The sequence below is a fragment of the Hirsutella rhossiliensis genome, assembly GCF_020360975.1.
Source record: "Hirsutella rhossiliensis strain HR02 chromosome Unknown scaffold00001, whole genome shotgun sequence".
Classification (NCBI taxonomy): domain Eukaryota; kingdom Fungi; phylum Ascomycota; class Sordariomycetes; order Hypocreales; family Ophiocordycipitaceae; genus Hirsutella; species Hirsutella rhossiliensis.
The window spans coordinates 1,247,476-1,272,395 of NW_025408667.1; the positions used below are offsets into that span (position 1 = coordinate 1,247,476).

Sequence of the window (24,920 nt, forward strand, 5' to 3'; positions counted from 1 at the left end):
CAAAAGTGTAACAGCATGAACCGACGCAAGGGACGAAGCAATAGCTCTCGCGTCCCTGATTATAAGTTGGCCTTCTCCTATACGGCCGGATGGGGTGAACAACGCGCAACCGTTTCTGTAGACGACCATCTCTCTGCGCTGTCCAACCACCCAACATTTGAGACTCGAGCCCTCTCTGCAGTCGAACAACACCCTCTTCAAGCTTAGCAAGAAATAAAGAGAAGCAGACACCATGGATCGCAGTATGAATTGCAGTACGAATCGCAGTCTTTGGGCCAGGATCAGGAGACATGGCGAGCGGCCTTTGCTCTTACGATGGCGGTCATCGACAGTGCTTATTCTGGTGACCGTTCTAATGGCCCTCTATACTGTATGTGCATTTGAAATCTCAAAAAAAAACCCATGGCTTAACAACATCCCGATAGGATCTCTTTCCGTACGCCATCGTCGTGCCTGTCATGCCCTTTGCCCTCAAAGAGCGCGCTGGCGTGCCACATGAGGACGGTGAGAAGCTCTGCCTGCAGTACGCCAATGTTGTGCTGATACGCTCGAGTATAGTGCAGTCCTGGATAGCCATTTCGCTGGCGACCTTTGGTGCCTCGATCCTCGTCTTTTCACGTATGTCCCATCTTATCTTGTAAGCCTATGTTTCCGTTCAGGCTGACAGAGTCGCAGCGGTTTGGGGTTATCTTGCCGATCGGACTCAAAACCGACGAACGCCGATGATGGCAGGCCTCCTCCTCCTCGGGGCATCCACCCTGCTTCTCACATTCATGCACAACTTCGCCATGATGGTGGCCGGCCGCGTGTTTCAGGGTATGACCGCCGCCTTGACTTGGTCCGTCGGCCTGGCTCTCATCGTCGATACGGTGAGCCCCGGCATCCTTGGACAGGTCATGGGCTGGGTCGGCGTTGTTACAACCTGGGCCGAGCTCTCGGCGCCACTGCTAGGCGGCGTCACGTTCAGCCGGGGCGGATGGTATTCGGTGTGGGGCATGTGCCTTGGCCTCATCTTGGTAGATATTTTGCTGCGGGCGGTGATTATCGAGAAGAAAGACGCCAAGAAGTGGGAGACGACGGACGTTGAGCAGGCATCCACAACCAACGATGTCACCAGCATCGATACTTCGGAAGGCAACAGGACCGACGACGAAAAGAGGCTCCCGGCAACAGAACACCACGACCAACCGCCGGAGCCGACAAGGACCAAGAAGGTGGGGACCAAGAACATAAAGCGTTTATTCAAGAATCCTCGGCTTCTCGCAGCACTCTGGGGGTGCATCATTGAGTCCACCGTCCCGACGGCTTTTGACGCCGTTCTTCCACTTGAAGTCGAGAAGCTGTTCGGTTGGGGCTCTTTTGAAGCGGGCTTCATCTTCGCCCCATTTGTGATACCCATTTTCTTTGCTCCCATTTTTGGATGGCTGGCCGATCGACACGGGCCCAAGTGGTTCACCGCGGTTGGCTTCTTCGTCGCGACGCCCTTCCTCGCGTGCCTGCGCCTCGTCACCGAGGACACCTGGGCGCACAAGGCGCTTCTTTGCGGGCTGCTCGCTGGTGCCGGCCTCGGCTTTTCTTCTACCATGGGACCTCTGATGGCGGAGATTACGTGGTCTATCAAAGTAGACAAGGAAATGTCAGACGACGAGCCGGAGCCGATTGCACTCGCATATGCTTTGTACAGCGTCGCCTTCAGCGCCGGCACGATCCTCGGGCCGCTCCTGGCGGGATACCTCCGGAAATCGGCGGGTTGGGGAGCCGTGGGCCCGACTCTTGCGGCTCTGACCCTATTTACCGGAGTAACATCAATACTATGGATAGGAGGGTCACTGAAGAGGGACCGGAACAGCGTCAGTCACGCCGAGGGCGTGGAGGAAGCCGAAGTCAAGGGGCACGGCGATGGCCTGAGATAGAGACTCAAGCTACCCTCTGTTCGTTTTCTGCTAAGATATATTATATTATTTTGACTAATTCTTAATATAAATCTGTGTAGTCTACCCTCGGAGCATATCGCACCATGGTTTCTCACAGTTTGAGACGTCTATATCTGCGGCTTCAACAATTCGACACTTCCACAGAAGGCTTTGTGCAGCATAAAGAGGCATTTGGCATTCCTGTTGCTGCCCATTACCTCGTGCTCTATTAGTCAAGACGACGCCGCAGCGTATATGTGTTCGCCGTCTTTTTACCGGCCCCGGCTTTAATTCTGCCGCTCGACAAACCCTGCGATGAGATTATTTGGAAAGTCGCGAGGTCTGTTTTCTCCGGTCCTGGGATCCGCACCGCCTCTCAGGCCGGAAATGCGCCTATGTTAGCCAGCATACAGGTTTGGATAGACAGCGTATACTAAAGTATCATCTCTAAGAAATTCCTAGTAAAAGTACTTTAGCTAAAGAAATCTTTTAATTAATTCTAGAAAAGACCTGTTAAGCTTATTTAAGATGCTAGCTAGACCATAGGTCTTAGGCTAAGTCTAGAGTCAAGGTAAAACTTAAATTAAAAAGAAATAAGTATAATAAATGCATAATAATAGATATTATATACTTCAGTGTATGCTGTCTACAGTGTTGCTAATAATATGACAATAAAGTAGTATACTGCAGTATATACAATACAATACGCGATTTCTCATATTGTACCAATACAATATGCTCGCCGTCATATTGTGACGATACAATATGGCGCCTTCCATACTGGCAATATATGGCTTGTATTGTTTGTATTGGTTGGTGGTCATTCGCCTTTCCGTTCCCAATTCGCGCCAATATGATGACGCGTCAAAATACACGCGTAAATATAAGCATGTTCTATGTATTGTTTTTCGTCTGGCGGACCTCCAGGACGTAAAATCTTCCTATTGGCGCACGGAAACGCGTAAATGTATGTATAAATCCAGACCTACAGGGTAGCGGCTCGCCGTCCAAACACTGTTTTCCTCCTCAACCCCGCTTTCCCACCCCAGGACTTACAAGCAATCTCGATGCCTCAACAACGCCTGCCTTTTGTTCAAACATCGCCGCGACGGATTCGTCAATATCAGACGAATACTCGGAGATTTCCAGCCCACGGTTGCATGATCCAGATGAGACCCAAACCACTGAATGCCAATCGTCGCAACCTCGCACGGCCTCCATAAACCCTTCGGCCAAGCCAAGAACATCATGGGTCTTTTCTCATATGCCAGACGAGGACATAGAGACGAAATACTACAATCAGCGGACCGGAAAAGAAGAATGGCGCTGCAAACACTGTGACAAAACGTATTGCTGTTCCGGTGGAACTGCGGCCCCAGCCAAGCACCTTACGGATCCTCCTCCTGACGGTCACGGCCTCCCAAAAGGCGCGCCACGAACAGCCAAAGTCACGAATATACGAACTATTCTCGAGATAGCTCGTGTTATGGCCAAAGAACATCCCCGAAAACGCCGTCGGCTCAACGATCAATCCGGAGACTCGATCGACCCAGACCAGCTCGAAGCTTTATACGTAAGGTTTATTACGTCCTGTTCTCTCCCATTTAGGCTTGTGGAATGCCCAGAATTCCGAGCATTCTTAGCCTACCTCAACGCCGATATCGATACTTGGCTTCCAGATACACGAGACCATCAAGAAATGGATTATGCGGCAGTACGAAGGTCAGAAGGAGAAGGTCAAGCAGCGCATCCAGTCAGCAAAGTCAAAAATTCATATCAGCTGCGACCTATGGACTTCCCCCAACTCTTTGGCCATCTTAGGCGTAGTTGCTCATTACGTTGCAGAAGACAGTCAGTTGGAACACCATGTCTTGGCTTTGAAAGACATCGACAGTGAGCACGACGGATATCACCTGGCAAGGGCAATTTTGGAAGTGGTTGATGACTGGGGGTTTGCTTCCAACCTTGGATATTTTGTGATGGACAATGCAGGCAATAACGATACAATGATGAGATCTCTTTCCCTTGGTAAGTACGGCGCACTGTTTTTTCTGACTGGCCCTAACATCTACAGGCCTTCTACGTCGATATGACATTCGATACGATCCCAAATCTCACCGACTCCGCTGCCAAGGTCACATTATCAACCTTGCCGCCAAAGCTTTCTCTTCGTTACCGATAATGAGAAGCTCAAAGACGACGAACGTGATGGGCATAATGTGACACTAAAAGAGATCGAGGCGTGGCGGAAAAAGGTCCCTTGGCAAGCTCCACAACTTCGTGGTTTTCGTCCAAAGTAGTGTTCAGCGTCGCCAAAAGTTTCTGGCCATCAGCCATAATCGCAAGCTTGCGCGAGATAATGACACGAGGTGGAGTTCGTGGTACACCATGCTACGAGCGGCCTTGCATCTTAGAGGCGCAGTCGAGGGATATTCAACAAATGGGTGGAAGGAGATTGTGCCGGAGACGAGCTCTCTCCCGAGTGGGGTCATCCTCGAGAAGATCAAGTCTTTCTTGGAGAAGCTTAAATGACGACAAAGGCCCTTGAGTCATCGTTTGCAACTCTTGACAATGTTCTCTTGGCTATGGACTTCGTATTGGCGCAATTTGAAGCAGGAAAAGAGGCACATATCGACGATCCGATTATGGCACCAATGTATAACTCGGGCTGGGCGAAGATGGATAAGTACTATTGTCTTACTGACGAATCGCCTGCCTACGTCGCTGCGATTGTGCTTCACCCTTCGCATAAATGGCACTACATACACGAAAACTGGAAGAAGGAGTGGGCTGACTCGTCAAAGAAGCTGATGGAGACACTGTGGGATGATTATAAACCTGTGGAGCCGCCTTCTCTATCTGAGGTTCCGTTGACGACCACGAACGAGTTCTTGAATTGGAGAAACAAGCACCTACAACCAGCACTTATCACAGACGAGTACGAGCGATATTGTAAGTCTGAACGGGTTTATGGGTTCACAAGCGCCCTCGCATGGTGGCTGGAGGAAACACAGCAAAAGAACTACCCATACCTGAGCAAAATGGCGGTGGATATACTGTCAATTCCCGCAATGTCTGCTGAGCCCGAAAGACTCTTCTCTGGGGCAAAAATAACCATCACAGACCGTCGAAATCGACTTGGGAGTGATGTAATTCAGGCATTGGAGTGCTTGAAGTCATGGTTTGGGATACAGGATTTTCAGGGTGACGATATTTCAGCAACGACGGTTGAATAATGAGGGTCACGTGGGATATACGGGATATATTGTTTTACTGGCAATATATTGGGTCACTGGCAATACAATACAATATGGACCAATGCCATATTGCGCAATACAATACGCACCTCTTGACAGTACAATAATATTGCGAGGGGTCCATATTGCCAATATACGTATTGTTTATATTATTAGCAACACTGGCTGTCTATCCAAACCTGTGGCTAACATAGGCGCGGAATTGTGCCAACATATAACCCACCTGGGGACCACGCCCCCAAGATCACCGCGCCGCAATTGGCGGCCCGTTCATGTGTTGCATTTGAGGCAAAATAGTGGCGATTGCCAGAACTGTGTGATCTGGAGCCGTTCCGCTTGGATAATGGGGAGTTTGCTGAACTGGGAGCGTTGAAGGGCTCCAGCCAAGTCGCAGCAGAGCTGGCTACATAAGAGAGAGCAAACGTAGACTAGCTGGGCTCCGGTATCAAGTGAGAATGCTTTCGATGCAGACTTAATCGCCCAAACGTCTACAATCACTACTTTTTTTTAGTTGTTAGGTATATCCTTTTTGTGGTCGTATTAGTACGATTTCGAATGGTATACCTTCCCGTATGATTCTATCCGTAGTTAGCAGACTCTTTGAGATTGGCATCCGGGTTGCTTCGTTTTATCGCTACATGCACGGAAGAAGGGACGAGATTCCATTCTGCAAACACAGCGAGTTTCGACTCTGGATACTTTGAAGAAAAACGGGGAGATACATTGGTTTTACTTGATTCGGGTGTAGCAGCTACTTGACGAAGCTCGGCTTGGGTCGCGTCGTATAACTGTATTCGTACTATACATTTTAGTAGGTACTTATTTTCTGTCTTGGCAACACTTGGCATTCTCGAAGGGGGTTTTGAGGACTCCATCGTCCATCCTGTCGAGGCTAATAGCAGGCATTGCCCCAAAGACGCGCACAAACCCTATCGGAAAACCACCAGCCGCCGTGCCGTGTAGGCGTCGTGATTGTTGGCCGTTCAGCAGGCTGCATATTTACCACCACTTGGCACGCATATCACGAAACACGTTGATCTGCAATAGATTTCGCTAACCTCCTCGTGGTAAGTAAACCAGTCGTCTCCAGCGCAAACTCTCAGGAAGATTGTCACTGTAATATAAATATATTCAGGCGCAAGCTCTTATGGAATTTTGCTAATATTATTCAAATTTTCTAATATTTTAGAGTTGTTTTTCTTTTATCTTTCTATTGCTTTGCGCCTCGCTTGTCTCTCTTGTAGCCCGTTTCGGGAGTGGCGTTTTCGGCGTGTGCAATGCAAGACACGGCTCCACCAAGTTGTCAACGGCCATCTGGTTCAGGAGTCAGCAGTGTGTTGAAAAAGTTCTGAGCAGAGATAGCCGTCGATTGCGCAAAGTGGTCTTGCTTGGCGGAACGCGTTCATGAATCAGCTTATGTCAGCAATCGATGCCCAGGCCTCCCAGCAGCTGACTCTCCGTGCCCGGCTGCAGGTAGTTTACATCAAGGTAATTAATTACGGAGTATCCGTACGGAGTACAGGCCGGCTCAGTACCTTTCTTGTTTAGCGATTGAAGAGGCCAGTTACAGCTCCTGATAGCACTCTATGTAAATAGCAAGGACTCCCACCGTTATCTTCACCAGCGGCTTACGAAAATTCTGCTGCGGGCGCCATGACGTACCCCTTGCTGCATGGATGCTTGCGTTTCCCGGTACCGAGTCGGACTCCCAGGAGACCTGGTGGTCGGTGGTTCCGAATCGGCCCTCCGAGTACTCACCGTGTCCACTTCATGTACTCCCCACCCCAACGATACCGCTTGCTGCAAAGCTCGGGAGGCTTGGATTGAGGCTGAGCACCGCCAAAACAAAGAACAGCATCATCGAGTCCGCCTGCCTCGCCGTTTCATCGTCGAGAACGCTCGTCGATTCGGTTGCTGGCCCTGCCACCCAATCTGCCTACCCGCCTCCCCCCAACCACGAGCAGCTGGAGCCGGGGGGCAATAACCAAAAGAGGGGGGAAATAGCATCATCATCAGAGCTATAACAGAGCAGCCCCTAAAGCGACGACCGACAAGGGCCTGCCTCGAAAGCCGCACTCGCTCGCCACCATCGTCTCCCCATCATCGTCTCCTGCCGCATGCCACGAGCAACCACTCGCCGACCATGGCCATCCGCATCGCCCTCAACAACCAGCCCGAGTTCTACACAAACCTCGACCATGTCTCGGGCCGCGTCGTCCTCGGCCTCAACCGCCCCGAGCAGGTCGGCAGCATAGTCGTCAAGCTCGAGGGCGAGGCCACCACCGCTCTGCAGGTCCCCAGCGTCCCCGACGCCGCCGGACGCCCGCCCGCCCCGATGCCCGGCCCGCCCGGCAGCGTCGTCGCCGAGAACCACAAGATCCTCTACCGCGTCCAGCAGGTCTTCCCCGACGACTACCACTCCAGCACCAGCAGCCCCTACGGCGCCTTTCCCCTCCTGCCCGGCGAGCACGAGTTCGCCTTCGACTTCAAGCTGCCCATCAACAACGCTTGCAGCGACCCCATGGCCATGTCGCGCATCGGCGGCTTGGGCTCCGGCGGCGGCCTCTTCGGCATGGGTGGCGTCCGCGTCATGGATGGCAGCAAGCAGCTCTTCCTCAAGCACGTCACCCGCACCCTGCCGCCCTCCCTCACCGGCTTTCCCATGGAGGCCGAGATCCGCTACTACATCAAGGTCACCGTCCAGCGGCCGGGCCTCCTCAAGGAAAACTGGCGCTTGCAGACGGGCTTCAAGTTCCTCCCCATCGAACCACCCAGGCCCGCGAGGACCGGCCAGGAGACCTTTGCCCGGCGCCCATTCACCTTTCGCGCCAAGTCCCCGGCCTTGGCTGAGACGAAACACACCTTCTTCGCGCCCAAGCCAGAGAAAGAGTCGCCCGGTGGTGGAGGCGGCGATGCATCCACGCCGTCGATCGAAATGTCGGCTCGGCTACCACACCCTCCCGTCTTCACCTGCAACCAGCCCATACCTCTGCGGCTCATCGCCAAGAAACTCGTTGACTGCCCCGAACAGGTCTACCTCTCTTCCTTCCAGATGGACCTCATCGGCATCACCGAGGTCCGATCACACAGCATCTACCACAACAGAACGAACCGCTGGGTCGTGACCTCAAGCTCAAACCTCACCATCCCCCTCACCTCGTCGCCGCACGACGAGGTGGGCCACGAGCTTGTCATTCCCGACGACTTGTGGACGAATCGGCCTCTGCCCAACACCATTGCGCCGTCTTTTGTCGCCTGTAACCTGTCGCGCCGATACGAGCTTGAGATTAGGCTTGGTTTGTCTTGTGGGAAGCCAAAGACGGGCTTCCTGGGAAAGGACCCCTTCACCAACGCCCAAACCATATTTCTTCCCCTCCAGTTCGCTCACGTAGACGTTTACTCGGGCATCACTCCGCCGCCGGAGCTGGTTCAAGCCGCTGCAAATGGACGGCCGGGAAGCACCATCCTGAACATCCCGCCACGTCTGCCTCCCCGGACCTCGGTCTCTGACCTGAACTCGGCCGCTCGGCCACAGTCCCAACACCAAGCCCCGCCACAGCCCCCGCGCCCTCCGACCGACCCATTGTATCCACCTCAGCTGGCCCCTGGACAAACAGCGGCACCTCAAGACGACGCACCGCCGAGCTATGACGAAGCCATGGCCGAAAACCTGTCTGGGCCATTCGATGGGGCCCAGGCCAGGCCGGCATACAGCGGGGTGACAAACGAGAATGGCCCGAGTCAGATGCCCGAGAAGAGCGGATAGGGGGAAGATTCGGTGCTGCAAAGTGGTGCGGCTTGACGACTGCACGAGACTACGATGATGAGGCCACCCGGGGAGGCCAATGTGTTGATTCCAGAACTCATTGGGACCGAAGATGCCATGGATGGCTCGAAGAAGTGGTGAGACCGGGAGCGATGCGTTGGCCCTGTGCGTGCCTGGGCGACTTGTATAGAAACAGCATTCATTGCCTGTCGGGGGAGCGGCAACGAGCCGCACCTGTTGGCTCCCTTGATACCCTCTACCAGTGTTTACTTGAAGATAATAAATATTTTGCTGTGCTCATGGGACGTGTGGAATATAATGTTCGAGCAGCTATGGTCGGCAACGCCAGCCATCCTAACTGTAGGTAGGGCTCAAGCCGCAGGGGGGCTGACTAGATCCGGTGCTGGCGGTGTTTCGTGAGCTCGCGGCAGACTAACCAAGTGCTTGGGCATGAAAAGTTACTATATGTAACTGAAGGCCCTTCTTGGTCGCTACGAACAAGGCGTGACTGGCAGGCGATGATTGGAGACGTTTTGGCGTCTCTGTATCTACTATATCTCGGTGTATTTTCCTCGTGAACGCGGCTCTCCAGATACAGCCAGGTTCGCAAGCCAATCATCCAACAATAGCTCTTTGCTTGGTAACTACCGGATACACATACTCTCCGCCATGGGTCGCTGCCCTGGTCGGGCCAAAGAGACGCACTACCGAGTTGAAAGCATGTATCAGTACTGCCCTTCAAAGCCAAAGCATAAGCCACGGCCAAACTTACAGGTAAGGGAGAAATCTCCGCCCCCGGCAGGCGCAGGGAGCCAGTTGCTCGTCCAGTTGGACGGCGGCGCCACGTCCCCCGGCTGAACCAGGATGGAAAAGGCGTCGGTGCGGTTCGTCTTGCCGTAGACCAGCTCGCCGTTGCTGTAGGCCAGGGGACTTCGGTCTCCGAGCGCGTACCGCTTCTGCGGGTTGGCGATGAGGCGGCTCGCGTCGTCGTAGGCAGTCAAGCTCCAGAATCCGCGGACGGGGGGCTTCCCCGAAGCAAAGGTGACGAGATACGCCTCGTTCTCTTCCAGGTACAGGCCTCGGAGGGTGCCGTCCTTCCACTCCGGGTAGATGGCTTCGGACTGGACCAGCTGCCCGTACCCGTGAAAGGCAACTCTGGCCCTGACGGCGTAGTTGTTGCCAAAGTCGCCGCTGTACTGGGGCGGGAAATCGAACCAGCCGTTGTTGAAGGGCTGCAGTAGCCTGTCAGTCTCCGACAAGGCGTCGTCGACGAGGCGGTTTGCCAGCGCGAAGTCGACGCCGCGCGGCGGGTCGTATTCGTCGTTGGCCAGGCCGGCTTCTCCGAGGATCTTGGTCACGGCAGACCCGTCGGCTGGGTTGGCCGGCCTGTTGAACGGGTCGACCTTGGCGACAATCTCGAGAAGAGTTTCGGCGGCATCTCTGTCGAGCGACGCAGGCGATTGCGGAGCCAGGGGCTCGAGGGCGCCGTCTCCGAGCAGCTGCGACGTGAGCCTGGGTCCCAGCCGCGGGCCGGGCCGGGGAACGACGTCGACTTTGATTTTATCTTGCAGCTTGCGCACAGCCGCGAGGTCCGCCGCGCCGTCCCGGACCAAGATGCGAGGCGCGACCAGGCCGTAGATGGTGGGGAAGCCGATGTAGCCGATATAATTCGAGGGCTCTTCCTCGTCTACGGGCCAGAAGCCAATCTCCCACGGCTTGTCCGCGATCCTCAGCAGGTACTTGCCGGGAGCGGCTTTGTTGAGGCTGCCCAAGTTGGCAAAGTTGTTTGACCAGCTGTCGCAGCAATTAGAAGGCTCCAGCACCCGCGTACAAGCTCGGGGGACAAAAGGCGTGCACTCACAGGTCGTGGAAAGCAACGACGTAGTAGCGATCATCGTCCACTTTCGGTATCGTGATGGAAACGTCGTTGTGCGACAAGTCTACCACGACCCTTGAATACAGCGTGTCGACGCTGGGCCGCACGAGGCTCACGTCGTCGGGAGTAGCCAAGTCCCTGTTGTGCTGGATCGCATTGCTGCCGGTGAAGGCCAGGACTGAGCTCACGGTCGAGGCGTACTGGATCAGCGGATAGCCGTACTGGAGTGTTGATGAGCTTTAGCCGGCACTCGCGAAACGACGGGTCTAGCAGGCTTACCGTTAGGGCAAAGGCGGTTGCGTTGGTGGCACGCAACGAGCGCCCCTCGCTCTCAGGGGGGGTCGGAGAGGCCCCGACGTGGCCCAGTAACGCGCCGAGCGCCAGCGCAGCAGTCGACAACTTGGCCAGCATGGTGCGTGGCTCGATGACACTGTTGACGGAGTCCAAGTTTGAATATCACGACGTGCGTACTCGAGACGTGGTATCCTGGGAGTGAGTCTTGACCGCAGAGGCGATTCTCAGTCTATGTGTCAGACCCCCAGTCCGAATCGCAAGCAAGCTCGGCCGTTGAAGAATCGAGCAAGGACCTTGCCTCCCCTTGCCAGAGGGTGAGGGAGACCATCTTTATCCCCTCAAAGCCATGTTCTAGACCACGCTTCCATGCTGGCACTAATGCTCTTGCTCGAGCACGAACAACCCCCTTCGCCGTGATGGCATATACGAGATGTAACATATCTTTGCAGCTCCCCCACTCTCAACCACCTTCACCCCGTCTGTGCCCGCAGCGAGGAGCTCGTTCCTTTGCACTGGATCGTCGTCCTTTGCAAAGGCTGCGTCGCATTGTTGCACGTGTAGAGTCACGTCATTCCCTCGGTTGATGGTCAATCCACACAGTCGCAGCATGCCGGGAGACACGCCTCCCACCACCTTCTCCACCGTCACAATGCCGCAAGCCGGGGCGGCACGGGTCTGCGTTGAATGGGTGCGGGCAAAGAGATGCAGCCGCGGCACAGAGTGCTGAGACTTTGGTGCATATCCTGACTGTTCTGCAGCACACCGCCCGCCCGTCATGCAGGTCGAGGGCAACCAACGGGGGGCAATATTAATATCGAGGGGCTCCCGTTTGGGACAATATTGGGACTTTGGCACACGGCCCTGCTTGGCTTGCGATGTGGTGGGAGGCGTGCAGTCCAACTCGGTATCCTCGGAGTCGTCTTCACGTATCAGTGTGCTCTGAATGTGCTCTGAACGGGAGAACGCTGAGACGAGATGGCTGGACCCGCCCGGGCCGTTAAGATGCCAGTTTGCCTTGTCTTCATAAAGAAATCATGATATCAGACGGTTTGGGGCAACTCATCATTGGAACGCTTACCAGCGCACGAGAAAGGGGTTGTACTGACAGGCGAACGGGACAGGTCGTCTGTAACGGGCAAGCTCGCGCTGCGGGTTTGCGCCAGCTTATCAACATATATACAACTTCAAGCTCCCCGGGGTGGCGTCACTTTTGTGACGGGATAAGTTAATTATACCCCGACTCAAAGAAGTTAGTCATGTCACTATCCGTATAAACGTCCAATGAGGCTGTCAAAGAGCTACACTATCCTCTCTGCAGCTTTGATGCCCTCCTACTGTCTCTCTTTTTCTCAATCTCAACTCTTGATCGCCATTTTCGCTGACTCAGAGCCCATGTTTTGTTTCACGCATCCGCCCATCCTTGCGACATGATGTGCGGCATCAAGCCTTATTATGCACGGCTCGTCCGAGATTTGAAAGCATATTTCGTACATGGACATCAGCATCCCACCGAGTAAACGTCAAAGTATTACAGTACATACCATCAATCAGTTCCCACCCGGTGCCCCGGAACTTTTGTCTGCCCCTTGCCTGCCAACCGGAGCTTTTCCCACCGCGCTGCAGCACGCATGACGTCAATCGCTCCCCCACCCTCACCACTTACTTCATCGCTCTCTCCTCGGCACTCTCTTCGGCGCAAGAGGCGCCAGCCACCCAATCAACCATGCCCAACGCCGCCGACACCACATTGACCGCACAGCCTTGAACATGCGCGTCGCGCGAAATGCGTAAATGGACCACGACACCCCGTCGTTATGGCATCTCCTCATCGCCATGTCGACAGCCCATGACGACGAGGGCCTTGACGGCCGGCAGAGCCCTGCGCCGCGACGACAGCGATGCCCGCATTCGAGAACTCGGCCGCGAAATCGCCCACGACTATGCCACAATCCGTGAGAGCTACGGTGCGTCCGTCCAAATATGCATGGCCGTTGTCTACTCTAACCGTCTCCTTGCAGCCACCCCAAAGCACCCCATCGTCCTCGCCCACGGCCTCCTCGGCTTCTCCGAGCTCTCCATCTCCTCCGCTTTCCCTCCCCTCCAGTACTGGCACGGCATAAAGCAAGCCCTCGCTGCCCAAGGCTGTTCCAACGTCACCACCGCCTCCGTCCCGCCCTCGGGCTCCATCGAGGAGCGCGCCGCCAAGCTCGCCGCCGACATCGCCGCCGCCTTCCCCCCCTCGTCGCCCGCGCCTCGCACGGGAGAGGGCACAGTCCCCGTCAACATCATCGCCCACAGCATGGGCGGCCTGGACGCGCGGTACCTGATTTCGCATTTGCAGCCGCAGGGCCGCCAGGTCACGGTGGCGTCGCTGACCACCATCGCGACGCCGCACCGGGGAAGCATGTTTGCGGATTACCTGTTCGACAAGGGCGCCGGGCCCATCTACCTGCCCAAGCTCTACCGGCTGCTGGAGAAGGCCGGGCTTGGAACAAAGGCTTTTGCGCAGCTCACGACGCGGTACATGGCTCAAGAGTTCAACCCACAAACGCCAGACGACCCTTTGGTCCGATACTATTCGTACGGCGCCGTCATCGACAAGCCGCCACTTCTGAGTCCCTTCAGGCTGTCCTACAAGGTGATTGATGAGGCCGAGGGTCCCAACGATGGGCTGGTCAGTGTCGACAGCAGCCGCTGGGGCATATACGAGGGCACCTTGGTGGGCGTCAGCCACCTCGACCTCATCAATTGGACAAACAAGGTGCGCTGGACGGTGCGTGAGTGGATGGGCTACAAGAAAACTTTCAACGCCATTGCCTTTTACCTCGCAATCACCGACATGCTGGCAAGAGAAGGCCTGTAAGGCCAGTAACCATGACACGAATGTATAACGAGGACATGTTCAAAAGCCGGCGGTGGGAAGAGGAGGTCTCGGAGCCGGGACCGGCTGCAAATAGAGGTATCAGTATGGTTATTAGATGAGGCGATAGAAAATACAAGAGCCCGGCAACGGGCCCGAGCATATATACTCGAGCGCGAGTACAGGCGCGCCGTCCCCAACTACTCCAGTCGACTAAGCCCATGATGGCCGCCAGATGCAATATGTACACACGAATCCACGTCCGAATTCCCCAATACACAACGTTCCACGATGAAGCTTGTTGCCGCTGATGAGATGCTGCTTGGTGTTGCTGCTCCGCCCTGCGTGGACGGTAAATGTCTGGTTGTCGGGAGGGTCGGAAGACTTCGCGCAGTCGCTGAGGGTAAATGACAGTGGTGAGATAACACCTTTGGTCTGGCCTCGAGCTCCAGACTGCCGATTTCGCTCTCATTCCAGTTCCTTTCGCCTTGGCCGAGTCTGTCCCTTGCCCCTCGATGATCCAGGTTCACTCGCGGGTACCATCTAGTACCCGGACTTCTTGGACTTGCGCTTCTGCATGATCTTGTAAACCCACAGAGAAATCAGGCCAATGCCAACTATTGCCAAACAGTCAGTCGCCATTTTCCCCTGCCTTTACTCCATGGGCGGGGTCCGTGTTATTGAGAAGTGAAAGGGAGTCGTACCAACGCCGACGATGGCAAAGACAAGTGTGACACCGGGATTGCGATAGGCCCAGTTCTTCCGCTCTGCGCGAGCGAGCAGAGAAGTGTGGATGGCAGGCATTGCGGTGGTTTGTGGCGAAGCGGAGAGGCGGGAGGAGGACGGGTTCGCTTGAAAGGCTCCAGTTAGCACACGGCGAGGCTTTTCACTCGGCAGCTGGAGAGCAAAGGATGAGTAAAGTAGACGGGCGTGACTGCATCGCGAGGGGGGACAATGGGCAATGAATGGCACTGCGCAAAGTTCCAGAGGAATGCTGGGTCCCGATTCGGCGCTGGCGGACTGGGCGAGGGACCCCGAACATGCCGAAGGCGGCCTCAGAAGCAGCGGCAGTTGAAAACAGTCGCCGGAGCTCAGGCGAAGGGGGCGAGAGATGAAGGAGCAACCTACCTTTCGAATGGCCTGCGAGTAAAGCGAAGCAGAAAAGAGGCGCGATGAGGGATCAAGATGGAGGAGGAGCAAGAATTCGCTCGACGGACGGACGGGAAGGCGGGCTGGGGGCCGATTTTGTTGCTTACCTGCTCTCTGCTAAGCTCTTCCTGCCTTTGGCTTCCAGCTTCTAGGCAGCTTTGGGAGTGAGTGCCGAAGCTCACCATAACACAAGGCAAGACCGGAAGTCACAGTACTCGGCCACTAAAACACTGCTAGGTTGCCGCCGCAGCCAGAAGAGTGAAGAGGTACCCTGCGCGGGTACTTAATCGGTGGGGCAGCTGCGTCGAGCGAGGGGCCGAGAAAAGGTGGAGTCGCTAACGTCACTTACTGACCGCCCGACGACATGGCAATAATAAGGCAGGTGACTACAGGTGACTACCGGCGGCATAAGGACCGAGAAGGCGTCCGTTTTGACCGCCGCCGCACACTACTCAACCGTTTGCGGCGGGCCCAAGCCAACAAAGAACTGGGAAGAGGTTGCTTCAGAGGCTCCGGGGACCTGGCAAGAGGGAAGGAAGGGTGAGACACCCCATGAGCAGAAAGCGGCCAAGCCGTCGTCTGGGAACGCACGACAGCCAAGCCAAGGAAAGAAAAGCAACTGCGGCCGCAAGTACAGCTACCTGCCGCTGGGACTGTGCGTGTGTTTGTTTTGGCGCTTCGCGGGGATAGCTCGGACACGCGGCGGCAAACGACCGATGGATACCATGAGTCCTCCTGGCTTACTGCTCCGGCAAAGCGGTGCCGCTCCTCTGCTCACAAGTCGCCCGGTAGAGCTACCTCGGCCGAGTGTGGACTAGACAGCTCGAGAGCAGCAAGTGATGCGCGAATTTCGTGCACCCCGACGCACCTGGTGTCGCAATAGTTGCCGTTGCCATGAATTTAACCGCTCAGGCTGCTCTCAGTGTCGATTGGTGATGCTGGGCACTGAATGTACATGGAACCAGCCAGTGCACAGTGCACATGGTTTTCAGCTGCGGATGTCGACACTGCCACGGAGTAATTACACACCATCCCAATCTGCGAGCTCACAACCTCGAGTGTTCACTATTGACGGAGGCTGCCGATACAAATTGTCTGTTGTTCCCATCATACCTATTGACTTATTAAGCTGGTTCCACGCTCGGGCACTCCGAGACGTAGCACAAGGATGAGCGTGTTTTTGCTTGGCTAAGAGAAAGGAGATGGCCGAATGCACGCTTCAGCCAGCCCAAGACGTGGGACAAGATGCCGTGTTTCTCTTTATCTTGGAAGCAACGTCTGGCCTGGCATCGGAACACAAAGCCGTAAGGCTTCGGAGACCCTCTGCATTCCATACTGCAGACAGACGGATACGGAGAACGGATTGAGGCAGAAGATAGGCGGCCCCGTTTTCCTTACACAACTCGGAAAATATTCCCGCCGTGTCTCGCGAGGCACGTGCCCGACGGTTCTGTTTATTGTTGTCAAGCCGAGTCATCCGCTTCCGGCGGCCATGTCTCGGATGCTGCAGGACAGACATCTCAGTGCTACGGCTGAGCCGAGGCACAAGTCAAAATCTGCCTAGCCCCCGCAAACGTCGGCATCATGGTCCCCAGCGTTGTGATCTTTGGAGGAAATGCCATGACATCGGTACAGTATGGCCGTTGGTGACAGTGAAACATGTTACGTGGTTGTCTCCTTCTCGAGTTCTCTCCTTTCCTCGATGGATGCAGGGCCCGGCGCGCAATTCTGTATCTGTCTTCGGTAGGAAATGCCAACATTCATGGCGGCCGGAGAAGCAAACCACGCCTCAGTCGCAGTTGAACTACTCCCCTAGTGCACAATGGCGCTTCTCTGCGCATGCTAGATTGTGCTGTGCTACTGCTCAGTGCATCGTATCCTCTTGCTGAATCTTCTGCGAATACGACCATTCTTCGACATGCAGGAGTGGATGGGACCTTACTCGTACTGTACAGTGCGGGCGCTAAGTGCCGTGACACAGACAGGCGCAGCCATCTGACCACTGGGCTAACGTCTTGCCCGACGACAACTGGGAATCTCCAACCCTCATCACCAGCTGCACCCCTTCCATTCACCCTCGAGCGCACAGCAGACTAGACGCTTCATTTCGGCGGAACAAGCGCAACCAAAATGGCATCATGGCTCGCGCACGCCCGCCGCATCAACCGGCACAACCTCGCAACCTTCCGTCGCGCGCCTCTCGCCGAGATATCAGGGTCTCTGGGCGACCTCGGGACGCTTCTGCCTCTCATGATTGCCCTTGCCGTCCAGAACTCGATTGACCTGGGCTCGACGCTCGTCTTCTCGGGCATCTTCAACATCCTCACCGGCTTGGCGTTTGGCATCCCGTTGCCGGTGCAGCCCATGAAGGTGCGCCTCTAGACGTAGCTCGTCGACTCTATTTCTAGCAGAGGCCTAATTTCTGCTTCAAATCTTCCAGGCCATAGCATCGGCAGCCATTTCAGGCCGCCAGGACCCTGCCATGGGCGTCGTTGTCGCCGCCGGCCAGTGGGTTGGCGCCGCTGTGCTCGTCATGAGCGTCACCGGCCTTTTGCGCCGGGCCGTCACCGCTGTGCCCGTCCCCGTCGTCAAAGGCATCCAGCTCGGCGCCGGCCTGTCCCTGATCATCGGAGCCGGCTCGTCCCTTGTGCGGCCCCTGCACTGGCTCCACCCGGCCCTGGACAATCGGCTCTGGGCTCTCTTCGCCTTCCTTGCGCTCATCGCCACGCAGCGTCTGCCCCGTTTCCCATATGCCTTGTTCTTCTTCGCCTTGGCCTTGGTATTCTCCCTAGTCCAGGTGCTCGTGTCTCACCATAGTCTGCCTGGCTTTCATGTCTGGCACCCTCGCTTTATGTTGCCCACTTGGCTTGGCGTTCGTGACGCCCCGGCCCTGTGGATGGCCATCGGGCAGCTGCCCTTGACCACACTCAACTCCATCATTGCCGTCAGCGCCCTGGCCAGCGATCTTCTCCCCGAGCTGCCTTGCCCTTCCGTCACTTCGATTGGCATTAGCGTCGCCTTGATGAATCTTAGCGGCACCTGGTTCGGAGCCATGCCCGTGTGCCATGGTGCAGGGGGACTCGCGGCGCAATACCGCTTTGGCGCCCGCAGCGGTGCGAGCGTCATCTTTCTTGGCGTCATCAAGCTCGTCCTGGGCCTCGCGTTCGGAGAGACGCTCGTTGACCTGCTAAAGCAGTACCCCAAGAGCTTGCTGGGCATCATGGTCCTCGCCGCCGGCCTCGAGCTGGCCAAGGTCGGCCACTCCCTCAACCAGGGAGCTCCCGATCTGTGGCAGCAGTCTGCGAGCCAGGACAGCCCCTCGATCGCGAGAAGTCATCGTAGCTTGACTGACGAGGAACGTCTAGAAAGATGGACGGTGATGCTCATGACCACTGCCGGCATCCTGGCCTTCCACAACGATGCCATTGGTTTTCTGGCCGGGATGCTGTGCCACGGGGCTTACAGGTTAGCTGCGTGGCTATCCAGGCGGAAAAGTGGTCGTTTAGGAGGCCTGACTGAGCGAAACCCGTTGCTCCAGTGAAGCGAGTCTTTCGCTCCCTGCCATTACACCATTAACCTACGACTAGTTGGAGTCGCTGTTGGGCGCATGCATGATCTTTTTTCCTCCGCTCTTCATGTCATTACACGCCTTCCTTGACGATTCCATATTTCTTTCCTCGCTGGCCAGCTACCGTTTCTCATCACAAGCCTCCTTGGAAGTTCTCTCGGTCGGCCAGCCGTCGTAGTGTGCCCCATGGCTCTTTTTGACTTTTTGAAGCAGGAACCTGTCAAAGATGAGGAACAGGACTCCACTTACGCCCAAGCCTGAGCCTTCGACTATGGCCGTCACCTTGGCGGTGATGCTCCAGGTTCCGTGCTGCTGCGTATAGACGCCGACCAAGGTGGATATCAGCCCCGCCAGGCAATTGGCCATACCGGGAACGAACAATTTGTTTGACAGCCAGACATAGTTGGTGACGTGCCGGAGCGCCAAGCTGGCGATGCCCAGGACGGCGGTGCCGCAGGCGATGGCCGCGAGGACGAGCAACGGCATGTTCTTGACGCTCTTCATGATGTTGGTTGTCGTCTTGTCGCCCCACTGGACGTCGCCCTTGTCCTCGATGGAGTGTCGGAGGCTCGTGAAAGTTCCCGGGAAGACGAGAAAGCCGGCGAGAAGCAGCCAAACGAAGAAGGCGGCGAGGATGTTGTGCGCCGCGGGGATATCGTCCTGCTCCAGGAGCATCTGCACGTAGCGGGAGTGGGCGGTGTCGGACCTTGGAAGGGGCCGCGGCGGGATTCTGGGGTCGCAGCTGTGGTGGTCGGGATGGCGATTCCACTGACGGACCATTGCGGGTAGAGCGTGCTGGGACGGGAGCGACAAAGTAGAGAATAAAGTCATGAAGAAGGCCAACAGTAATTAGGCCGAGGATCACATCAACGAAGGTGATGAACGTGGGCATACGCCAAAAGGTCCATGTTGCATTTATATATGCCACGGACTCTGGCGGCATCGCACGGAGGCACGCAGACGCCGCGTTGGCCCCAAACAAGTGTTTGCCTGGAAGGAAACAAATTTAGAATCGGATTTACAGGGAGGATAGGACGGCGGCGCGTAGTGATAGGCCTGCGGTGCAGCCATGGCAGCACCCGGAGCGGCGCGTCGTCGTCGCAGCAGCCGCCGAAGCCGACAGCGGACTGCTCCAGAGGCCAGCGTCTGTTCTGGGCGGCAAAGAAGTCATGGGCGAATGAGAGTCCGGAAGGGGTCGTGAGAGATATTATGCTGACGAAATACTTCAACTTGGAGCGAGAACGGGGCGGATATTATTCAATTCTCGGGCAGCGAAGAGCGCATAACGGAATAACGATGTCGCCGGTTGCTTCGCTTTGGTTGCTTTGAGCGCGGCAGACTGGAGTTCAGGGCCGTGACGCGGAGACGGCGGCTACTGTATGCTTCCCCCACCTTTGTGTAGGGTGGTAGAGGCTATTGATGCCGGGGGAAAGGGCTGTTGTAGGGAGATGGATGTGTGTGTGAGTTGAGTTGTTCAGGTCTCCTCCTCCACGAATACCTCCTTTGATCAGGGCATGAAGAGACGGATGATTCATTTGCAACCTGCACGATGCCTCGACGAGCGCAACAGTCTCTTGTTTACTAGCGCAAGGTACTGGGACCCGTCTCATTAGCGTGCTGCCCTGGCGCAGAGATACAAGACACCCTGGCCTGCGCTACTTTGGTGGGCAGTAGGTACACAAAGCAAGCCGTGATTTGCAGGCTGGTGAGTGAAGGTCAAAGTACCCTGGAGATTAGAGGCGAGCGGAGCGCGGTGAGGGAGGAAGGCGGGCGCTGCAGCCAATCACGGTGTGTCATCCGTACTGGGTACTTTGAAGGCTCGCGGCGGCAGGAAGTGAGGGAGACGCGGAGAAAGAGTTGTTAGCGTCTGCTGGCAGGAGTGAGTGAGTGCGGGCAGACAAAGCCTAATCGGCACTGAGGTAAAAGCTTCCAACCCCAATCCACCCCTCTCCTGTGTGGCTGGAGGCCAGCGTCGTCCACGGCGGCCCTTGTCGCTGCCTCCTCCTCCTCCTCCTCCTCCTCCTCCTCCTCCTCCTCCCCCTCCTTCTCCTCGCCAATCCTGCCGCAGTTGCCGAGGCGAAGGTGCTGCCGTCGCAGAGAGGCGCAAGCGATGACTTCGTCGAGCGACGGCCGCAATGGCCCCGAACAAGCACAGCAGCAGCAGCGGCAACAACAGCAACAACACCGCCAGCAGGCGCACCTCGACGACCATGACGATGCCGCCGGCGCCGCCGCCAAACAGGCTTCCCCTGCCGCGGCCCCAGCCTCTGCCTCTGCCTCTGCTACTGTCCCTGCCGAAACCTCTGCCTCAGGCTCCGCGCTCGAACCCGCCATCGCGACCAACTCGTCTGCCCCTGCCGCCTCCACAGCCGCCGCCGCTTCTGCACCGCAAGAGCCTGCTCCCAATGCCGCGCCGCCTGCCCAGCCATCGACGCCGCCGCCGGTGAAGCGCGTCGAAGGCGTCGACCCCGCTGCTGCCCATCAGTCGACCCATCTCTCTCTCAGCACTAACAACGCCGCGGCCGACGTGCCTATGACTGACGCTCCCGCTATGCTGCCCGCTTATTCGACCGCCCCCGAGCCTGGTCGCACCCAGGCACACTCGCACGACGAGCAAACTTCGCGACACGATCAGCAACAGACGCAGACCGCCGCTACAGATCAGCTTACCCCCTCGACGCCCTTTGCCACCAACCCCATGACAAACCTCGACCAGCATGCCTACATGATGATGGCCCTCGCCTCTATGTCGGCTGCTCCCTCCGCCATGTCTCCGCCGCCGACCGTCACCCCCTCTCAGGTCACCCTGCCTAACCTGGCAGATGGCAGCCTCAACGGCCTCGGCGTGGCAACCTCCCTCCGCCAGGCCGCCGCCGGCAAGGGCCTGGAGTCCTTTGCGCGCATAGAGTTCGCCGATAGTGTCTTCCAGATGACCACCTACGCCGTCATCATTGGCCGCGATCAGCGCGCCCTCCAGCAGGCACGCCGCGACGAGAAACGTGCCGACGAACACCAGCGCCGCGTCGAAGAGAATGCGAGCAAGGGCCTGCCGCCTCCCTCCCCAATACAAAACGACCGCAGCAAATTTAGCAAATCCTACGTCAGCGAGGAGGGCGGCATGCTGGGCCCCGAGTCCGATGGTGAAGAAAACGGGCGTCCGGCAAAGCGGCGCAAGACGAGCACGACAGGGTCCTCGCAAAAAGACAACGACGAGTCGCAGGAGAACATGATTTCCAACCGCCAGTACGTCTCGCATACCCCGGGCGCTGCCGCCGTTGACCTCACCTCTCTGCGCCCATCGCCATATCACATTCCCTTCATTGGTATACATTCTCCGGGCCCAAGGATGGCAAGCAAAACCAAGGCCATCTCCCGAGAACACCTCCGAATCACATACAACCAGCAGGATGGCGTTTTTGAGGCCATCCCCTTGCACAAGAACGGCTTCTTCTGTGAAGATGTTCACTACAAGAGCGACAAGGTTGTCTTGAAATGCGGCGATCGTCTGCAAATCAAGGACATTGATTTCCGTTTCATCATCAACGGCGTGGAGAGAGGGCGCACCGGCGCCGAGGAATTCCTCGAGGAGGAGGCTACCAAGAAGCGGCAATCTCACGGCGGCAAAGAAATGAGCTTCGACTTCGAGCAGTCGCATGGCGCTGGCGAAATTCAAGATACCAGCGACGAGCTGTCAGATCTCGAGGTCAGTCCACCAGAGCTTTCTGACTTTGGAGACGACGTCGATGGCGGCGACGCCGAGGAAGCCGAGCCGGACGCCGAGGAGGAAGCGGAAGGAGACGTGCAAATGGAAGAAGCCAAAGACGGGCCAGTCCCGGAGCCCGGGCCTGCACTACCGCAGATACCCAAAAAGAGGGGCCCAGGCCGACCACCAAAGAACGGTATCATGTCGAAGCGAGAACAGCGCTTGCTCAAGAAGCAGCAGCAAGAGATGGCCAAGAAGACAGTTCCGCAGGCGCCCCCCGTGGAACCTCCGGTCAAGCGAAAGGTGGGCCGCCCCAGGAAGCATCCGCTGCCCGAGAACGCGGAAGATCGGCCGGAGAAGCGCAAGTACAAGCCGCGGAAACCCAAGAACGAGGACGGGGCAGAGGGCTCAGACGCTGAACGGCGAGCTCGGGAGAAGAAGGAGAAGAAGACTCGCCCCAAGTCGCCTCCCCTGGAGCTCAAGATCGACGACTATTCCGAGGAGCAGCTACAGAAGCCCAACAAGAATTACGGCGTGCTCATCGACGAGACCCTGACGGCTGCGGGGCCGGACGGCTTGACGCTCAAGCAGATTTACAAGAGGATATGCCAACGTTATCCCTGGTTCTATTTCCACACCGAGACAAAGGGATGGGAGAGCAGCGTTCGGCACAACCTCATCGGCAACGAGGCCTTCAAAAAGGACGAGACAACAAACCTATGGTCTCGCGTTCCCGGCGTCGAGCTCGATGCCGGCAAGAAACGCAAGGCTCCGTCCCCAGACCGCGTGCTGGCGGCGCAGGGTTACGGCCCGTACTCTTACCCATACAATGCCGCACAGCACATGCACCTCCCCGGGACCCCCGGATATCTTCCCGGTCACTCGCCGCCGGCAGGCTATCAAGTGCCCGGCCTGCCAGGACAGTCTGGACAAATACCCCGACCAATGCAGCCTCACGGAAGCTCGGCCTCCCCGACTGGGCAGGTTGGCCAGCCAGCAGCTCCCCGGCCGCCAGCTCTTCCACACGTGCCTGGTTATGGACCACCGCCTGCCCCTGCGCAGGCCCAGCTTGGAGTCCCTCAGCCGGGCGCATATAGCTCTCCCTACGCATCGCGGCCTCCTCCGGTTGTCAAGGCTCCCGTCAAGACGGAGGACGGTGCTCTGGCCGCTCTTCCTCCCCCGCCTCCCACAGTGCCACCGCCGGTGATCCCACCCTCGGTGGCCGCTCCTGCGCGACCATCGCCGGCAACAGCCCTGGCCCCTGCCGGGGCAAAGACAACGCCAGGACCGGCACAGGCGTCTCCGCCGACGGCTGCCCCGGCCGCGCGGCCTTCTGCGACTCCGCCAGCGAGCGCGCCGCCCAAGCCGGTAGTTGATCCCCGCCTCCTCTCCGCCGTGGTGAGCCTCAAGAATGGCCTCGTCGAAAATCTCAAGAAAGCGCGGAATCCAAAGGCCGAGGCCATTGTCATGTCAGCGCTGAATCGCTGCATCGGCCTCAAAAAGGAGGCGACTGAAAACGACAAGATGGAGGCCATCTGCATCAAGGGGATCTGCCAGGTCATCGACGGCTTCACCAAAAACAAGAGCCCCACGCCGGGAGGGTTTACGGCATCGGACGCGGCGCCGCTCATCTTTGAGCCTAGGGTGCTTGTTTCGCTCAACGGCTTCAAGGACGTGTCCATCAGGGCCCTCAAGGCGCGGCTGGGCGAGGCCAAGGCCGAGGCGGTGGCGCTCTCGGCCGTGGACCGCGTCCTCGGCTTGGCGAACGCGAGCATTGTGCCCCCGCCCGGAGAGGGCGAGCAGGGCGGCAACTTTGAGGGCGTCGAGCAGCACCTCATCAAGTCGATTCGCCAACTCCTGGTGGGGATGAACCAGAAGCTTCAAGACCCCAAGCCGTGAGGCATTTAGGTCCATACGAGACGCTCGGCGAAGTGGACGGGGCGGGCATGTCTCCCACTGCCAGGTTTAGGGAGTTGGCTCGTCGTTGGTATTGGGGCCCCCGCTGCCGATTGCCTGCACTGGCGCAGGGATTTGATAAGGGCCAGGCAAAGCAAAGAGTTGGAGGATGGGTGATGACGGGTTGGGCACGGGGAGCGATATTTTGGTTTGGTCCTTGACATGGTTTTTTACCACCTTTTATCATTGATCACTGCAGACGAAAGGGTCGGCTTGACATGTATGCGTCTAGGCCGCCGAGCGGGACGAGAGAGCCGCCCATTTTTGAGGCGGCGTCATCAGAGTTTCTCTGTTTTACCGGCCGGAGTGAGTAACGGGCGAAGAGTAGCAAGCAGTCGGGGAGCAAGACGCACGCAGCATGGGATGTTCGAAATGACCGCCTTTTCTGCGCGTCTCGTCTGCGTTCACTATCGTACATGTTTGACGGACTGACGACCATGCTCCCATCCCACTCACTTCCATGCATGCGTAGCACGTCGAGCTCAATGCGCCAAGTTCTCTCTCCGACTCCCAGCATCGCCCAAGCCCCGCAAGCAAGCCGTCTCCAACCCGCCGACCACCCATCATCCCGCCGTGCC

General features: G+C 57.0%; 9 protein-coding genes across 9 annotated transcripts; 6 read left to right on the forward strand and 3 right to left on the reverse strand.

Annotated features, from left to right (window-relative positions):
* Positions 1-355: 355 nt before the first annotated feature.
* On the forward strand, positions 356-1,913 carry HRG_00145 (major facilitator superfamily domain-containing protein; the record flags this gene model as incomplete). Its single annotated transcript, XM_044858616.1, has 5 exons — positions 356-370; positions 426-504; positions 559-618; positions 676-1,066; positions 1,118-1,913. The coding sequence occupies 5 exons, from the start codon at positions 356-358 to the stop codon at positions 1,911-1,913; spliced, it is 1,341 nt and encodes a 446-aa protein (XP_044725016.1).
* A 2,528-nt stretch (positions 1,914-4,441) lies between these two features.
* On the forward strand, positions 4,442-5,149 carry HRG_00146 (transposase-like protein; the record flags this gene model as incomplete). Its single annotated transcript, XM_044858617.1, has 1 exon — positions 4,442-5,149. One exon carries the CDS (start codon positions 4,442-4,444, stop codon positions 5,147-5,149), a length of 708 nt encoding a protein of 235 aa, XP_044725017.1.
* Positions 5,150-7,313: 2,164 nt separating this feature from the next.
* Positions 7,314-8,936, forward strand: HRG_00147 (arrestin; the record flags this gene model as incomplete). Its single annotated transcript, XM_044858618.1, has 1 exon — positions 7,314-8,936. One exon carries the CDS (start codon positions 7,314-7,316, stop codon positions 8,934-8,936), a length of 1,623 nt encoding a protein of 540 aa, XP_044725018.1.
* A 615-nt stretch (positions 8,937-9,551) lies between these two features.
* Positions 9,552-11,223, reverse strand: HRG_00148 (uncharacterized protein; the record flags this gene model as incomplete). Its single annotated transcript, XM_044858619.1, has 4 exons — positions 9,552-9,640; positions 9,709-10,730; positions 10,798-11,033; positions 11,092-11,223. 4 exons carry the CDS (start codon positions 11,221-11,223, stop codon positions 9,552-9,554), a joined length of 1,479 nt encoding a protein of 492 aa, XP_044725019.1.
* Positions 11,224-12,952: 1,729 nt separating this feature from the next.
* HRG_00149 (lipase) lies at positions 12,953-13,969 on the forward strand (the record flags this gene model as incomplete). Its single annotated transcript, XM_044858620.1, has 2 exons — positions 12,953-13,070; positions 13,125-13,969. The coding sequence occupies 2 exons, from the start codon at positions 12,953-12,955 to the stop codon at positions 13,967-13,969; spliced, it is 963 nt and encodes a 320-aa protein (XP_044725020.1).
* A 540-nt stretch (positions 13,970-14,509) lies between these two features.
* HRG_00150 (uncharacterized protein) lies at positions 14,510-14,770 on the reverse strand (the record flags this gene model as incomplete). Its single annotated transcript, XM_044858621.1, has 2 exons — positions 14,510-14,583; positions 14,671-14,770. The coding sequence occupies 2 exons, from the start codon at positions 14,768-14,770 to the stop codon at positions 14,510-14,512; spliced, it is 174 nt and encodes a 57-aa protein (XP_044725021.1).
* A 2,475-nt stretch (positions 14,771-17,245) lies between these two features.
* Positions 17,246-18,702, forward strand: HRG_00151 (molybdate transporter of MFS superfamily domain-containing protein; the record flags this gene model as incomplete). The annotated part of the gene is made up of 3 exons (XM_044858622.1): positions 17,246-17,485; positions 17,556-18,580; positions 18,654-18,702. 3 exons carry the CDS (start codon positions 17,246-17,248, stop codon positions 18,700-18,702), a joined length of 1,314 nt encoding a protein of 437 aa, XP_044725022.1.
* Positions 18,703-18,803: 101 nt separating this feature from the next.
* HRG_00152 (uncharacterized protein) lies at positions 18,804-19,463 on the reverse strand (the record flags this gene model as incomplete). The annotated part of the gene is made up of 1 exon (XM_044858623.1): positions 18,804-19,463. The coding sequence occupies one exon, from the start codon at positions 19,461-19,463 to the stop codon at positions 18,804-18,806; it is 660 nt and encodes a 219-aa protein (XP_044725023.1).
* A 1,330-nt stretch (positions 19,464-20,793) lies between these two features.
* Positions 20,794-24,285, forward strand: HRG_00153 (forkhead domain-containing protein; the record flags this gene model as incomplete). The annotated part of the gene is made up of 6 exons (XM_044858624.1): positions 20,794-21,126; positions 21,169-21,268; positions 21,344-22,482; positions 22,543-23,289; positions 23,338-23,419; positions 23,579-24,285. 6 exons carry the CDS (start codon positions 20,794-20,796, stop codon positions 24,283-24,285), a joined length of 3,108 nt encoding a protein of 1,035 aa, XP_044725024.1.
* Positions 24,286-24,920: the final 635 nt, after the last annotated feature.